Source organism: Typopeltis vanoorti, chromosome 11 (assembly GCF_054136105.1).
Source record: "Typopeltis vanoorti isolate ZY-2024b chromosome 11, IOZ_Tvanoo_1.0, whole genome shotgun sequence".
NCBI lineage: Eukaryota > Metazoa > Arthropoda > Arachnida > Uropygi > Thelyphonidae > Typopeltis > Typopeltis vanoorti.
Genome location: NC_143559.1, coordinates 73844139 through 73861544, shown reverse-complemented (window position 1 = coordinate 73861544; position 17406 = coordinate 73844139). Strand labels below are relative to the sequence as shown.

Sequence of the window (17406 nt, the reverse complement as noted above, 5' to 3'; positions counted from 1 at the left end):
AGTAAATAGTGTTTAATCGGGACTAATGAATAAATAATTTAATAGAGATGAAAAACGCGCTCCATCCGCGTCGCCATTTCACAGTCTTTTTGTTTGTGGTAAAGTAGCTTAACTAATGGTGGGGCGGCAACCATGCCACTAGCTAAATCGTTTGGCGGTCTGGCATTTGTTTTACTCGCCTGCCATGTAATCGCTCTGCTTGTTCAGTTTGAGTTAAGTATTGAGAGAGAGCGTAATTTTTTGTATTTGCTGATTATGTGTACCTTTCCTGGTGGGTTTGGCTGAACAACCATAATTATTATAATTGTTTCTAAATAATTTATTTCATTCTTTCTTCATCTCGCTTGCCATTACCCATTTAATGCTGGGTAATAAAACAACCAACATACAAAGTGCCGGTTACAAACTCTTGATTAGCACCATTGAACAATTGAGTGACATGCAGCCGGGCACGAGTTCTGAGAACAGCACTAACAAACAGCTGCATGATGTGTTGTCTACTACTCTTACAAAAAAGATGTACTGGACCCAACAGTATTCTGAGGATCACATACAATTCGGTTTCATCAAGGGTGCTGATGACAAACCATTGTGTTATTTGTTGTGCAGCACTTTCGAACGAGTCCATGAAACCTTCAAAGTTGAAGCGACATTTGAAATTGAAACATCTGAACTACAGTAATAAGCCAATAGATTTCTTTATAAATAAAAAGAGAGAACTGATAGTTACTAAGAAGACTATGTCTTCGAATTTTTCTCAGGGAACTCGGTCTGAAAACCTTGTAATGGCTTCTTATGAAATATCAAAATTAATTGCTGAAACTGGTTTTTATCCTTACACAGTTGCCAAGAAATTAATAGTTCCAGCAATGAAAATGTTAGCATCTCAAATATATGATAAAAAACTGGATAGTAGTAAATATGCTGATGCTATCAAATAACACAGTGAAGCGTAGAATCATGGAGATGGCAGATAATATCTAAGAAACTGTTGTAGGTCACTTGAAAGAGTTCATTTTTTTTCCTTGCAATTCGATGAAAGTACAGACATATCGGACAATGCCAATTTAATGTATTTTGTGAGATACGATTGTGACAATACAACTCGCACAGAATTTTTTTTTTGTAAACCTCTGACAACAAGAACAACAGCCAAAGATTTTAATTTGATTGCAAATTACATCAATGAAAAGGGCATTGAATGGAAGAAATGTGTGGGACTGAGTAGCGATGGAACCCACACAATGGCAGGCACATGTACTAGACTTTTTTCGAAGATCAAAGCCGTAGATCAATACACCAGACTGTGTATGGGTGCATTGTAGCATTCACAGAGAAGCATTGGCCTTCAAAAGAATGCCATGCCATTGCTTTTAAATGCAACTATGCAAGAGTGTACAATTTATAAACTTTATAAAATCTCATCTATTGAATTCAAGAATATTCACTGCATTGTGCAAAGAAATGGGGAGGGAACATGAACATCTTTTACACTGCGAGGTGCGATGGCTGTCAAGAGGGAATGTTTTAAGAAGACTTACTGAAATGAAGGATGAAGTTCTTAGACCAACATCACCCCAATGGCTAGGGATGTAATATTTGAATTCAAAGATAGTTTTCATGATGTCAGTTGGTTAATCAAGGTTGTCTACCTTTGTGACATTTTTGATTTTTTGAATAATTTAAATCTGACATTACAAGGTAGCAATGTAACTGTATTTAAAGTGCAAGAAAAGGTGGTAGCTGCAACAAAAAAATCAAAAAGAGTATAATATGAGTTCCATGCCAGATGAGATTTCAGCTCTTGTCAAGGGACATATGCTAGGACTTGCAGGTAAGTCTGAAGGAATATTTCCCCCCAATCAACAGCAACAAAGCATGGGTAAGGAACTCTTTTACAGTGAACGCAGAATCTGAGACAGAATTGCCGGATTCAGATATTGAATCTATAATTGAACTGTCGTGTGATATGGCACTTAAAGATATCTTCAACACGATACCACTGATGGATTTTTGGCTGTCTTGCCATCAAGAGTACCCAGTTTTAGCAGAAAAAGCGATAAAATTTCTAATGCCTTTTGTCACAACACTATAAGTGTAAAACAGGCTTTTCAACACTGGTTTTTCTGAAAAATAAATATAGAAACCGATTGGAAGTCGAACTGGATTTCAGAATAAAGTTATCTTTTCCTCCAAACCTGAAGTTTCTAGTTAACAAACAATAGCACCACACTTCTCATTAATAAATTACTTGGGTTTAGTTTAATTTCTTTATATTTTTGTAAGAGTAAATGCTTCTTTATTATAATAATAATAAATGAAAACTATGAACATTCAAATCTATTTTATTTTACCTATTGGCCATAGTATTAAAATAACCAGGCCACAGAAAAAAAAGTTTGGGAAACCTTGCTCTAGAGGAAGTGGAATTTGACAAAGTCTTGGATATTTTTCCAGAAAAAGAAGAAATGATGAATACTGGCCAAACACAATTCTCAAAAAAGAAAAAAAAAATCCAAGACTAATGAAAACAAAACCACTCATCATAGGAAGCTAGAAGATACCACCAAAAAAGAAATAATAAAACATTCCTACAATGTAATTGTGGATTCCAACAAAACATAGACATCGAAGCTCTCTTACAGAAGTATAAACCAATATGCTTCTTCTTTCTGGAAACATACCTGAAACTGAGTGATGATCCGACTCTCTGTAATGTTCCCATTATTTATAAGGAGAGAATAGCAGATAGACCTGCCCACAGAAGAGTTGCCATCCTTGTGGGATGGCAATTCCTTGGACAGGTCTCTGTGGGTAACCACATCACCTTCCAACAAATCCAAATTAACACTAGTATAGAAGCAGTTTCTATCTGACTCTCATTCGGAAATAAGAGTATGTTACATCGACCTCCCTCTTCCTGCTGATTTTTCTCAAGATTACCTTGATGTCATATTGCATTTACCATTCCCTTTACTTTTAATGGGGGTTTAATTGACATAACACTGTGTGTGGGGTTGTGCCTGAACAAAGATCACAGGAAAAGTTGTTGATCATATGCTCAACAACAATCTCTTCCTCTTAAACACAGGAAGTAACACCTTTCATATGCCTACCTGAACATTCACTGCTATTGACTTACGCTCTGCTCACCTTCCCTTTTCCTACTGTTTAAGTGGGAAACTGATGACAATCCATTTGGAAACACTCACTTTCCTGTGACATCCACTCTTCTACAATGGCAACCATTTACTACATCATAGATATCAAGGTGAAAAATTGAGCATGCTAACTGGTCCTCCTTTTCTTCATTAGCAGTTTTTTATTTTGCAACAGTCAGTTCATCTCCTATCAGTGAAGCATGTAACAGCGTATTATAGCAGCAGCTACAACTGCAATTCCTGAAACATTTAGTTGGTTCCCATGTTTTCGTAAGCCATGGTGGAATGATGATTGTACAGCATCCAAGAAGCCCAGAAGATTTCATAGGGTATTTTCAGCAGATACCCCCACAACAACAAATGTAATTGCTTTTAAATGAGTTCAAGCCCAAGCAAGACACATCAGGTGTCAGAGCCAAAAGAAATTTGGGATCCAATTTGCTTCTTCTATATCAAGATCCACCAACAAAGGCAGATATACCTACTGGTTCTCTATCCTCGAGCACAATGGTTGTGCAGTTGTTTATACAACGCCGATTGCTGATACACTCTGGGAGACTTGCAAAAAAACATCAGCAACATCTTATCCCTGCAAGTTCCGTGCCCAAAAAAGCAAGGCAGAAAAACAACAAATCCATTTTTCTTTGAAAGGCACAGAAGAACAAGAGACCAAAGAAGAAACGAAAGCTGCTTTTCTTAAATGTTGTACAGCTACTGTTGGACCAGATAATAGCCCATACGAGATGGTACAGCATGTGTCAACATTGGCTATGGATTGAGAACCTTTACAACAGAATTTTCTGTGAGAGCATATATTTGGATACCTTGCAAAAGGCAATTATAATTACCTTTCCTAAGCCAGGGAAGGGATCCATAATTCCCAAAAAGCTACCATCCAATTGCTCTGACCAGCTGCTTGTGCAAGATTCTGGAAAAAATGGTTCATTTTCATCTTTTATGATTTCTTGAGAGAAACAATCTCTTTTCCAGAACACAATCAACTTCTGAAAATATTCTACTCTTGTTCATTTTGTTTGGCTGGATGCCTCCAGCCGAAAATCTGAGTATCTAGTATTGGTATTGAATGCCTAAAATCCGAGTATCTAGTATCGGTTTTCTTTAATGTGGAAAAAACACATGACACTGCTTGTAGATTTAATACTGAAAGACATAATTTTGGTCTTATAGGGAATCTCCCTCTATTTATCAAAAATTTTTTATCTAACCAAATCTTCTAAGTCCACATGGGAACCATCCTCTCCCAACCCTATAACAAGAAGAGGTAGTCCCACAAGTTTGTTAAGAGTTACACTTTTTGTAATCAAGGTCAACTCGATAACAGAACAACTTCCTCCAACAGTAAGTAATGCCCTATATGTGGATGACTTTACCATCCTCTGTTCTGAGGGTCATACGAGGGTCATAGAAAGACGGCTTCAGCAAGCCATTGACCATCTCTCAATATGGGTGCTTGTAAATGGTTTTAGATTTTCACAGCAGAAATTTGCTTGCACTTTTGCTGCAGATGTAGTTTTCATCCTGACCCAGAACTCCAACTAAGACAATCACTAATCACAGTTGCACTGGAAGCCAAGTTATTGGAACTGATATTTGACAGTAAACTCAGTTTCCTCCATCAGATACGTCATTTACGAGACAAGTGCCATAACGCAATGAATGTTCTACATGCTGTAATGCTGACAGATTTTCTTTGCTTCATTTATACAAGACATTGATAAGATCTAAACTTGACTACAGATCTCAAGTCTATGCTCTTGCTAAGGAGAGTACACTGTGATGGTTAGACCCTACTCACATCTAGCCTCAGAATTGCCACTGGAGCATTTCGCACATCTAATCTGTACATCAAGGCAAATTAACCACCTTTGTCACTTTGGCACCAAAAGCTACCTATGTTATAAAAAAAAAAAAAAAAAAAAAAATCAGTTAACGCCTTTTTATTCCCATATACGGGAATAGGCAAGGCCATTTAGCCCTATCTAACTTTTGGAGACTGAGTGGGCAGTTATGTTATATGTAAGTAAAATAAAATTCCTGCCAGAGCACTCCATGTATCGAACTATCTTCCTGCTACAATGGGAGAATCTTTACAATGCTCAATAGACTGCCATAAAACTCTCCTACAAGCTCTAGAAATAGCAGTGGACAACACAGCTCAATGCCCCAAACTCACTTCCATGGTAGTCATAACATGCCAACATGCATCTTTTCTTTCAGCAGGCCACTGCAATTTTCCTCCCCTACTGTTCTCTGCCAGCAGCTCTTTGAACCTCATAAAACTGAATGCTCTGATTTTGCACCCATCTACACAGATGCAATTTCTGTAGATGGGCACAAAATACCTAGCGCAATTTTCTGCACATTTCCAGATAATCCTATGTCTACACAAATCTTACTAGAATGTAAAAACTTTATAGCAGAGCTGTATTATAAAGCTTGCACTAAAATATAGATCTCACCACTATCAAAGGTGCAAATTAGAGACTTGCAAAGTTCAATTCAGGCAATACGAAGTCTAGAGCTACAGCACCATTCAGTGCTCTCCAAAATTCAACACCTCCTTTGGGTATGGAAGCTACACTTTGATGTACACATCTCTTGGATTCCAAGCCATGTTGTGATTAAGGAAAATGAGGCTGCAGTAAGGTTAGCTCGTTTCTTGAATATCCATTATCTGCCTGTACCACACACAGATTATCAGACAAAATTGGCTACTATTCTAGTGGTAGCTATCTTGGAAGATAGCTACCACTAGAATTGTCGTTCTTGCACGGCTCCATATAGAGAATTGTCATCTCATCCACTCCTTCCTTCTGACGAGCGACATGTCTATGTGTGAATTTTGCGACTCTGGACTATTCATGACTCATATTTTAATTGACCATATCCACACAATTCATCACAGGAAAAATTCATTGTGGAGGATATTCTTTGCAAGTCATGAGAAAATTGAAATAATATTGTAATGATACACATGTATAAAACACAAATGCAAAACAAGACATATTTTAGAAAATATAGTTTCTTTCTGTATTATTTATTTAATTAGATTTATTTTTTAATTTATTTAATTAGGAAGGGCAAGGCACTCCCCCCCCCCCCCCCAAAAAAAAAAGAACAAGGAAAAAAACACTAGAAAATTTTCCAAAAATCTTTTCCTAATTAAAATTCATTTTTTATTTAGGAAATGGCATTTATGAAGTCTTCTGTCATGTCTTCTATTTCTATACTACTTATGAATTAGCAGGTCACATAAGGTGGGAATACCCTATAGCTCTCAGGAATCATGACTGCTGTGAACGCAAGGTGAATGAAGTAGTGCTCGTGCGGACTGAGCGCTACTTCATTTGCCCGAGCTGGACCAGAGGAGATCACGGGTATCATGTATTGGCAATCACTGCAGATGCTCAGTCATAGGTCATATGCAATGTGTAGTGTATTCTCAAATCCCCCCCCCCACACACCCACCCCAAGATTAAATCCTGAGTTCACCACTGAATTGTTATGTATATATTTTCTGCTAGTTTAGATATTACACGGCAGTTTTTTTTAAAATATGTATTGTACTTTAAGTAGCGCTACTTTCTCTATCTGGATAAGTGTCTAAGTGCATAGAATAATAGTGAAAGGTTACAAAAAGTAAATAAACATTCTTAAATTTGGTGCTCTTACTCCCTAACCACTATCACATTTTCGTAAAATATGAATATCTCATCTATAGAGTTTGTAGCATCTAAATATGAAGAAAAAATATTAACATTTTAAGAAATAAACAGAAATTAGGGAAGCAGCTGATCAGTAAAATACAAAATATTTAATTTCAATAGAAAGGGGGATAGTTAATCCCTTTATGTTTTTATAGCTGGATATGAAACCTGGATCGAAATCCATTGAGTTTCATGCCGAAAAAACTATCGACGAGCCCAAGTGTAAATGATTACTTGGGTAGTACAACACGAGGGCAACTCCATGTAAAGGTGGAGCAAGCTCCGTCACTAACTTTAATATTCTCTCATAATGTAAAACCCAGCTCCTAAGAGATGTATATATATTGTTTTACATTATGAGAAGAGGTCACTACTCAGACCAGTTTCAACCTTTTTTGAGGTCTCATCAGTGAGTAGGTAGACCTGGAATATCAAGGTTTTAAGTGAACATGAACTTGCATACCTCTACTATCGAATTGCCGAAGTGGTGTACTCCTATATTTATTGTTAATTACTAATTTAATAAGTCGAAAGGCTTATTAAATTAGTAATAAGCTGAAAGGCTATATTTATATAGCCTTTCGGCTTATTAAATTAATATTTAATTTCACTTTATACAGAATAAAAGTATTATAAAAAAATGAAATAAAAATCTAATTAAATAAATAATATAGAAAGAAACTATATTTTCTAAAATATGTATTGTTTTACATTAGTTTTTCATATGTGTGTGTCATTACAATATTATTTAAATTTTCTCTGCAAAGAATAATCTCCGTGATGAATTTTCCACAGTGAATTGTTTTTAATTCATTTTAAATAGATTGATTTTCTGTGAAACTTAATCGACTACTCTCATTTCGCCGATGAGAGTGCAGTCATTATTTTATTAAGTTTTCACAGACAATTAATTTTTACCACCTTATATAAAGTATATATATTTTTAGTTTGTTATTGCAAATATATATATATATATATATATATATTTTTTTTTTTTTAAATTGGATTTATGTGCATTTTATGAATTTTAATAATTTTTACATTTTTTCATTTGTTTTATACTCTTCTTTTACATTTGTTTTTTTCTACACTGTTTTTATGTTTGTGTTAATTAGTATTAATTTATGTTTTATTGTATTAAATTTCAACTTTTATGTATAGTTTTTAGGCATATGTAAGCTCCTGATTTACCTGTTTTTGTTGCAGTATGAGCAAAGCTAGCTAATCTTGTACTATTAAACCCAAAAAATTAGCAAAACTCTTCTGAAACCTCCACTCTCAAAATTCCACCATCACACATGCACAACTTGACCTTGTTCTTGAACTGAATTCTTATTATGATCATCGCAAATACTTCTTCAACTCAGTTTATTTATTGGTGTGCATTTATTTTTACAATATAATCAGTTTTCATGATGATTAGCAATTCACTTGATGAAAAGTTTACCACAGGAATTGGTGAGCAAATTTTTACATTGTCATGAATGAGCTTGTTATGGTGTGATTCAGGACATTTTGACAATTTCAGTTGCTCTTGCTAGTGATTAAATTGCACATTTCTCTTCAGGTACCAGCTCTCCCAGCAATCTGTACATGTTTATGAATATATTAATGTCTTGAAGAGATGGGATGAAGAGGTGACTTTAATGTGATGACTGATATAGTGTATTTTCACAGGATAAAATATGATTAGGGCATTTGGAGGAACATATGACATGACCACATGTCAAAAAGGAAAAAAAAAGAAAGAAAGAGCAACAGGGAAAAGTCTGGATAGCATTAATACTTGATGTAGTGTTTTAGGATTGATTGAAAATTATCTTGAATGAGATTAATCATAGAGTGATACCACCAACATTGAACTTTTTGAACCAGTCAGATGCAGTGTGTTTGAGTTTGAAATCATAAAGCCCTCAGATTATTTGTTTTTTTCATTCTAAAAATAAGAGAAATTAATCACTTTAGTATTAAACATAAATGTATCATTTTGCTCACAAAGAAAATCTTTTTAAATAATTATAACTTTTTTGTATGTAAATTATTCTCACACCCAATGAAAATGTAATATAAAGATATTTCAAAAACTCTTGATTACCCTTAACAGTTAATTCTAATATTTGATATATATTCTTTATTATATTTGAAATAGGATTTGCTGTTTGTTTAAAAAATATGAATAAGGAAATAATAAACGCTATCTGAAAAAAAAAATTAACTATTGATTTATTTGGTCAGAAAAGTAAGTTTTTCATTCCATTGTAGCTTTCTTTTTTATATTGTGGTTAGTAGAAGTCTAATTGTTTAAAACATTACAATGATTAGTGCTAAAGATTTTAGAAGGAAAATGTTTATTTTCTTTCATTAATAATAAATGAGAAGGAGAGGACACATCAGTTAATAGTGCAACATACTGATCGCATGTGTTCATATAAAAATACTATATCAAGGGTATTGCTTAGTAAATTTTTTTACAAAGAACATGATATATTGTTTGTGTACTACATGGTAGAATGTTACTGTTTAAATATGGTTTAAATGGGCTCTAATTTGGTTTTAAAAATATGAACAACTAAAGTTTTTTTTAAAGAGAACATGATATACTGTTTGTGTACTACATGGTAGAATGTTACTGTTTAAATATGGCTTAAATAGGCTCTAATTTGGTTTTAAAAATATGAACAACTAAAGTTTTTTTTACAGAGAACATGATATACTGTTTGTGTACTACATGGTAGAATGTTACTGTTTAAATATGGCTTAAATAGGCTCTAATTTGGTTTTAAAAATATGAACAATTAAAGTTTAAACGATCTTACAACATCATTATGTAAAATTCCACTTTTTTAAAAGATGTTTATAACATTTTTTTTCTAGTTAAGTGCATGTACATAAACCTACTTTTAATAAAATCAAATCTAATTTTCAAATATGATTCATTAGATGAAGAGACGTTACGAGAAGAAATGAAAGACCTGATTAATGATGATGATGAAGAAGAGGAAGAAGATGATGGAGATGGTGGAGAAAAAGATGAGTCTGATGATGATGATGACATGTCTGGAAAAAGAAAAAAGAGACGACATGGTAAATTAGTGTTCACTTTTTGAATTGAATATTGTATCCATGTATTACAATTTTTTAAAATAAAATATAGTGCATGTACAGGGTGTTCGGGATAAATTTGACAGTTTCGTAAGGAAAAAGAAAATCTTTGTATCTATTAAATTTAATGAATTGACAAAAAAACATTACAGGCAGAGTTAATTACAATACTATCAACAAGATTTACTCAAAATAACCACCATTAGCATCGATCACAGCTTCAATTCTGCTTCGGAACCTCGAACAAGCTGATGCTACAGTCTCCCTGGGAAGGGCCACAAAAACTGTTTTAATTTTATCCATTAACTGGGCTTTTGTATTACTGGAAGTGCGATTGGTGTCTTTTTCAACTGCGCCCCATACAAAATAATCATGGGGTTAAGGTCTGGGGAGTTTGGAGGCCAAACATTTGGACTGGTGAAGTCGTAGAAATTTTCAGACAACCATTTTTGACTTTTCCCAGAGGTGTGGCAAGGGGCCGAATCCTGCTGCCATACATACGGCCTACCATTGGCTACCCTTGTTATCCAGGGCTTGACTACAGTTAGCAACTCCACGAACAAAGCCCGAATTCCAATGCCAGGGTTCTTCAACACCTGTTCCTGCAGATTTGCGAGGAATTCTGCTGTACGAACGCAATCAGATCGTCTGCTAGGGATCTTTCTTCTTGCTACATCCTCGTAGTCACCATTGCAAGTCTCTAGTTCATGCCTGATTGTTTTTACTGTATTCAGGGAGCATTGGGCAGCAGTCGTAATATCCTTATTTTGATGGCGGGCACGAATCATCATGATACAAGTTATTCTCTTCCATGATTCAGGTGGGTTCCAGCTATCCATCCTTTCTGACATCTTGTATATGAATGAAGAAGGGTCCAAACTTTTAAATGAAGAGAAGTGTGTGTTAATACATGTAACTTACGGAAAAATATAATTAATTATAAATATGTCAAATTTATCCCGAACACCCTGTAGATGTGTAATACTGTTTAGTTGATCAAATTGAAAGTGCATACATTAATTCATTTGAATTTAAGACCATTTCTTCTCTCTGTTTTAGGTAGTAAATTATTTGGAGTGGTATTAAAAATTGTGAATTATCAGTTTATATTCAACATGTGTTTGTAAGGAGGAAAATATAGCATAATACAGCATATATACGACCTGTGAAATGACATTCATAGGACTATGTCACATGAGGAAAAACTTCATAAATTCTATTCTTATTGCAAACTAGATGAACTTTTTCTAAAGCCTTTCTTTGACTTGAGTTATTCAATCTCTGGCACAGGCAGTTAAGGTTTTTAATCCTACAATTCAAAAAAATTAATCATAGAACTTTCAATAATTCAGATAATATTTTATAGTGTTTGGGACCGTGAGATGGCAGCAGTTGTCACTCTTCTTCCTGCATGCCTTAAAATCATTGATGCCCTTGGGCAACTGTCCGTGATGTCTAAGGATGGAGATTGCTTTCCTTTAGAAGGAAAGCAATCTCCATCCATAAATGGATAAATGGCCTTGCCTACTCCTTTAGGGGAGATAAAATGCATTAGTAGACTTATACACTCACACACATGAAAAGGTGTCATTTCAGTTTGATATTACAATACATTCTGGCTTGGGATTCCTTACCATACTGCTCTATATGTATCTTATATAACAGCAGATCTTTAAAATAATCAGCAAGCAGATGTCTTAAGTGATGACTGAATGATCTATTAAGATCGTTATGGTTGCCCATCAATGCTGCTTTCATTTGGAATCGCTTCATTTGTTCATGTTCATGCCATATATATACAAGGACACTTCTTTGGTATCTGATATTAAAGTTGTTATTATTCTCATTGCTCTTACAGTTTAGTTGTTCCTCCAGATCTATATTTCACAGAGGAAAATAGCCTGTCAGGTAGTTTGATATAGTTTACTATCTGTTGAAATGTTATATTTTTTTTAGGCTGTTACGAAAGACGAGGGCTTTTTTTTTTATCATTTTTTAGCTGTCTAGATTGAGTGAATCCAGATGCCCCCCCCCCCCAATTCATGTCCCATTATTTCTTGTGATAGCTGGAGATGTTACTTTCTAATTGATTTTTCATTATATATAATTAATTTTCAAACTCTAGTTTCTACAGATGAAAGCAGTTTTGTTGAGATTAGTGATTTCAGTATTGCAATGCATCTGCAAAGTGAAGGTTTTTCATCTTTGAAGCAGAGTATCACTGGTATTTAATCCAGTAGACTATCCAGAGTTTTGCACACAATCTTAATCCATAAATATCCAAGTCATGTTTATGGATTTTTCTGCAGCAGATGGAAAGAACTTAATTATTTTATACTGCTGAATGCAAGTGAAGTTTACTATTGAAAAATGATAAGTTCTTGACAAAACTGCATCTGGGTCTCAAGCAGAGCTCCAGAAATATAACTTAAATCTACTAGCCACACACACAAAAAAAAAATACTTGCCCAAGGTATTGGTATAATTTATATAGATATTGTTGATGATGTTTTAACAATTTAAATGCTATGATGAAATTCTGTCATGCTATACCATCATTTTATACATCATTTTGTAAGTGACCATACCACCTGAGATTAACTCTGCTAATCTCAGGTAGTATGGTCACTTAAACAGAATGGGAGAGGAAAGGTTAGCAAAACAAGTGTTCTCTGCCAGGTTGATGGGAAAGAGACCAAGATATAGGTCAATTGGTAGAGTGAAAGATGCCTCAGAAGACAGAAATATAAGATCTGATAATGTTGGAGTCTTTACAGGTAACAGATTGATTTGGAGGAAAATTGTAGATAAGAAGTTAGTGGTGATGTGAGTTTTTCATGTAGTACTGTCATATCCTGTACACCCCTTGAGGGTACAGGTCGGCAATTTGATGAAGATGTTATGATGATAAAACAAAGTAATACATTCTTTAATTCTTACTATAAATTACCTGCCATCCTCATCATCATTTATTCATTTATGAATGGCAAAACATACACAGAAATATTCATATCTGAAACTCATGGAAGTATAGTCTATTTGATGATGGAACCAAGTTGCTCTGTTTTGTGCTGAATGGTAAATGTCAAATGGTGATAGTTCATAAGTCTCATCTACAAAAAAGAAGTTTACTTATGTATTGCCAAAACTTGCTGTTTTCTTGGTCTTCCTTTTCCTCTGTGTCCATTACTTGGCATGTATAGAGCAAGATCACTAAACATAGGTGAAGGTGGATATCTAAGCTGGTGTCTCGACCATCTCAATTGACTTTTTTTTTTAATTGTTTGCATTAGAGGTCTTTACTGGCTTTCTTCAAGAATGACAATATTAGGAATGTGATCTTGCTATGTATATCCAGTATTGTTCAAAAGCATGTTGTCTATGAACAATACTATTAACTGCTTGCTTGAGTAGTGATGTTCCATGTCTGGACAACCTTCATATGTAAATATAGCTTGACAGGTGGTTTTGTACAAAAGAATTTTGGTATTTGTAGTGATTAGATTGGAGTACCAGATATTTGACTTTTATGGAATTTGAAGAGTTTTGTGCTTTCTTTTCACAATGAAAAAGGAAAAGTTGGTCCCTGTTAGAGATCTAAATAGCAGAGTAGGAAATGATTGTCAGAAATACATACAAAAATATTTTGGGAAAATTTGGAGAAAAGAGCAAAGCTAATAATAATGACATAAACCTGTTGGATTTCTGTTCAGGACAAGGACTGGTTATTACTAACACAATGTTCCAACATAAAAATGTGCATAAATTCACATGGAGAGAAGAGTCAAGGAATAAGAAAAGTCTCATTCACTATGTTATTGCTCATAGTGGATGAGCATTTTCTCACTGTTCCAGGACACTAGAGTTCAAAGAGGATTTGAAATTGGAAGTGATTTATTCTCAAGCAGGATAAAATTAAATTTCATATTGAAAAGAAGAACATGTAAGAAAGTTTTAAAGTGAATAAAAGTTGAGCAGCTCTCAGATATGAACTGTAGACTAAAATACATAAACATTATTCAAGAAAAAATAAAAGAGTTTGAGAAAAGGAACAAAACCTTGGAGATTCAGTGACAAACCCTGAAGAAAACATTGAGCCAGAGAGGCATGTGGTGATGCTGTCTGCCAGGATAGAAAAATCAGACCTCCATGGTGGACACAAGAAGTTAAAGAGGCAGTGAAGGAAAAAGAAGAAAGCATATCAAAAGTTCCTGGTGAATACGTCAGCTTGTGCTCTTAGAGAATACAGAGACAAATGTAAAAAAAAAAAAACTAAACACTGTATAAAGCTAGCTAAACAAAAGTCGTGGAAAAATTTTGGCAAGAACATAAAATATGAATATTAGGAAGGTATTCTGGCAAGATATTCTGGAGGCTGTTGAAAAGCTCAGAAATGGTGGAAAGAGTGTTGTAGAAGGAATTAGAGATAAAGGAGACATAAAAACTGGAGAAAAAGATATCCTAGATGTATGGAGTAATTATTTCAAAAAATTGCTAAATGAAACAAATAGTGAACAGCACAGCGGTAAAAAACACTCAACAGGCATGCAATCAGGAATACATATCTGTACTTGAAGTAGAAAATGCCTGAAATCTGGAAAGTCAGCAGGACTAGATGATTTGCAACCTCAAGTATGGAAGAATAAAAATCTTGCAGTGGCTGCACTACATAGTTCAGAAGGCCTGGACAGAGGGACGACTTCCAGACGATTGGAGTAGAGCTCTCATAGTATCCATATACAGGTAAACCTCGCTTAATGCAATTACACTAAGCGAAATCGTGTTTAGCAAATGCAATAAACAATAGGAATAACATTAATTCATCCATCGGTTAGCATAAATTGGGAAAAAAAAAATTACAGTATAAACTATATTAGAGGATTAAGTCATGAGAGTTAATAAAAATCATCATCAAATTCCTGCCATGTACCCTCAAGGGGTGTACAGGATATGACAGTACTACATGAAAAAATTACATCATTACTAACTTCCTATCTACAATTTTCCTCCAAATCAATCTGTTACTTGTCAAGACTCCAACATTATCAGATCTTATATTTCTATCGTCTAAGGCACTTTGTACCGTATCAATCCACCTATATCTTGGTCTTCCTCTGGGTCGTTTTCCTACCAACCTGGCAGAGAACACTTGTTTTGCCAATCTTTCCTCTCCCATTCTATTTAAGTGACCATACCACCTGAGATTAGCTCTGCTAATGCATTCCTGGATGCTGACAATGTCAAGTTCTTTCTTAATTAATAAAAATCAATTGCTTAAATTTTTATTTAATGTTTAAACATTTGATTGAGCTATTTTTTTTTACAAAAAAATTAAGTAAAGATTGAATTGTTTTATTTACAACCAAAGCAATTGCTGACAGGCATAATAATACCAGTCTTTAAGAAGGGAGACCAGAAGGATTGCAGTAACTATCGTGGCATCTCTCTCTATGCTCAGCCTGCTTGGGAAAGTGTATGCTAAGTGCTTGGAAAGACGGTGCAGGAACATAGTTGAGTCAAAGTTCCAGGAAGAACAATGTGGCTTTTGTCCTGGTAGAAGCACAACTGACCAAATCTTCACTTTAAGGCAAGTCTTTGAGAAATCTTGGGAATATGCCAGGAATGTCTACACATATTTTGTGGACTTGGAGAAGGCATATGACCAGGTTCCTCAGGATAAGCTTTGGCAAGTAGTACAGGCGTATAGAGTGGATGGTCAACTATTAGCTGCCATCAATCAATGTATGAATGCCCAGAGTTTTGTGTCAGGGTAAACAGCACAAAGTCTGAACCTTTCACAGTCTCCATTGGCCTCCGCCAAGGCTGTGTTCTGTCACCCCTCCTTTTCATAATATTTATGGACTGGATTGATAGGCATAGCCGAGGCAGTGAGCGTGTCAGAATTGGAAAATGTAGGCATTGGACGTCTGCTTTTTGCAGATGACCTAGTTCTGCTTAGCTCTTCCACAGATGACCTCCAACGGACCCTGGATAGGTTTGTAGCTGTTTGTGCAGATGCCGGAATGAAGATCAGTGTGGCCAAAACTGAAACATTTGTGGTCTCAAGACAACCATCCCAGTGCACTCTAAATGTAAGTGGAGTCCCAATTAGGCAGGTGGAGAAGTTTAAATACCTTGGATCCATATTCACGAATGATGGAAAATGGGACGTAGAGCTAGATACTCGAATTGGCTTAGCAAGCTCAATATTGCGGGAGTTAAGCCAGAAGGCAAAGCTGGCTGTCTTCAATACAGTCTATGTCCCCATCCTCACCTATGGTCACGAGAGTTGGGTAATGACCGAAAGAATGCGGACACGAATCCAAGCGGCTGAAATGAGGTTCCTTCGAGGGGTTGCGAGGCTGACAAAACTCGACAGAGTCAGAAGCTCTGCAATTCGGGAAACCCTCAATACTCAACCGCTGTTCTCCGTGTTGAGAGATCACAGTTACATTGGTACGGGCACCTGGTCAGAATGCCACAAGAGCAGGCCCTCTTTGCCAAGCCAGAGGGTTGGTGGCCACGTGGAAGGCCAAGGACTCGCTGGATAGATTATATCCAAAACCTTGGGTGGACACGTTTGGGAATCCCACCAGAACACCTGAGCTTGGTGGCAGAGGGTTGTGACCATTGGAAGTTCCTCTTGCAGCTGTTGCCCCCACAACCCAATTAGGAAGAGTGGGCCTTGAAGATGTATGTATGTATTGAATTGTGCTCGACTTTTTCATGCAATTTGAGATAGCTGGCGAACGCTTTATCAAGATTTCATTGGACTTTGGAGCTTCATTGTATATCAGGATCAGCATCAAACAAAATTTCCTTAGCATGCTCAATGTGATTGAAGTCTAGCTCAAGGTCTTTTTCATTTAGCTTCTTAGTCGTAACATTTCCTTCTTGTTCGCACGCCTTATCTTCTTCTTCTTCTTCATATGCACGCTGTTCTTTTAGTTGAAGATCATGCTCACTTTACTGTTCTGAATGGGAATTAAACAAGTTTCTCACATCTTTATTATCCAGTGTATTAAATCCAAGTTCTTTTCCAATTGTAACGATTTCTTCAAAATATTAGATCTTGAATTTTGCGCACTATAAACTAAGATAGGCGTGAATTTAAATTCACCTTCTGCATTGCCTCCAAATAAGAGCATAAGACGATCTTTAGATACTTTGTATTCTGGTTGAGATACTTCAGTTTTAGCTTGGAAAGTTTTTCTTGGCGTACACTTCCAAAAGAGACCAATTTCATCAATGTTGAATATTTGATGATCGTCATAATCACCCTCCCGAATTATCCTTTGTATCCCCCTTGTTATTCTTCACAAAACTTGGCCACAGAATCTTTATCAGCACTAGCAGATTCCCTAGTTATTCTTATATTGTGCAGTTTCCAGTTCGATTTTTGAAATGGTCAAACT

At 35.5% G+C, this 17406-nt stretch overlaps 1 protein-coding gene across 1 annotated transcript in view; it reads left to right on the top strand.

Annotated features, from left to right (window-relative positions):
• Spt6 (transcription elongation factor Spt6) overlaps window positions 1–17406 on the top strand; it is a 651062-nt gene that overhangs the window by 62011 nt on the left and 571645 nt on the right. Inside the window, exon 4 of the mRNA XM_090401053.1 lies at window positions 9830–9973. Coding sequence (XP_090257179.1) covers window positions 9830–9973 — 144 coding nt within the window. The remainder of the gene's footprint in view (window positions 1–9829; window positions 9974–17406) is intronic.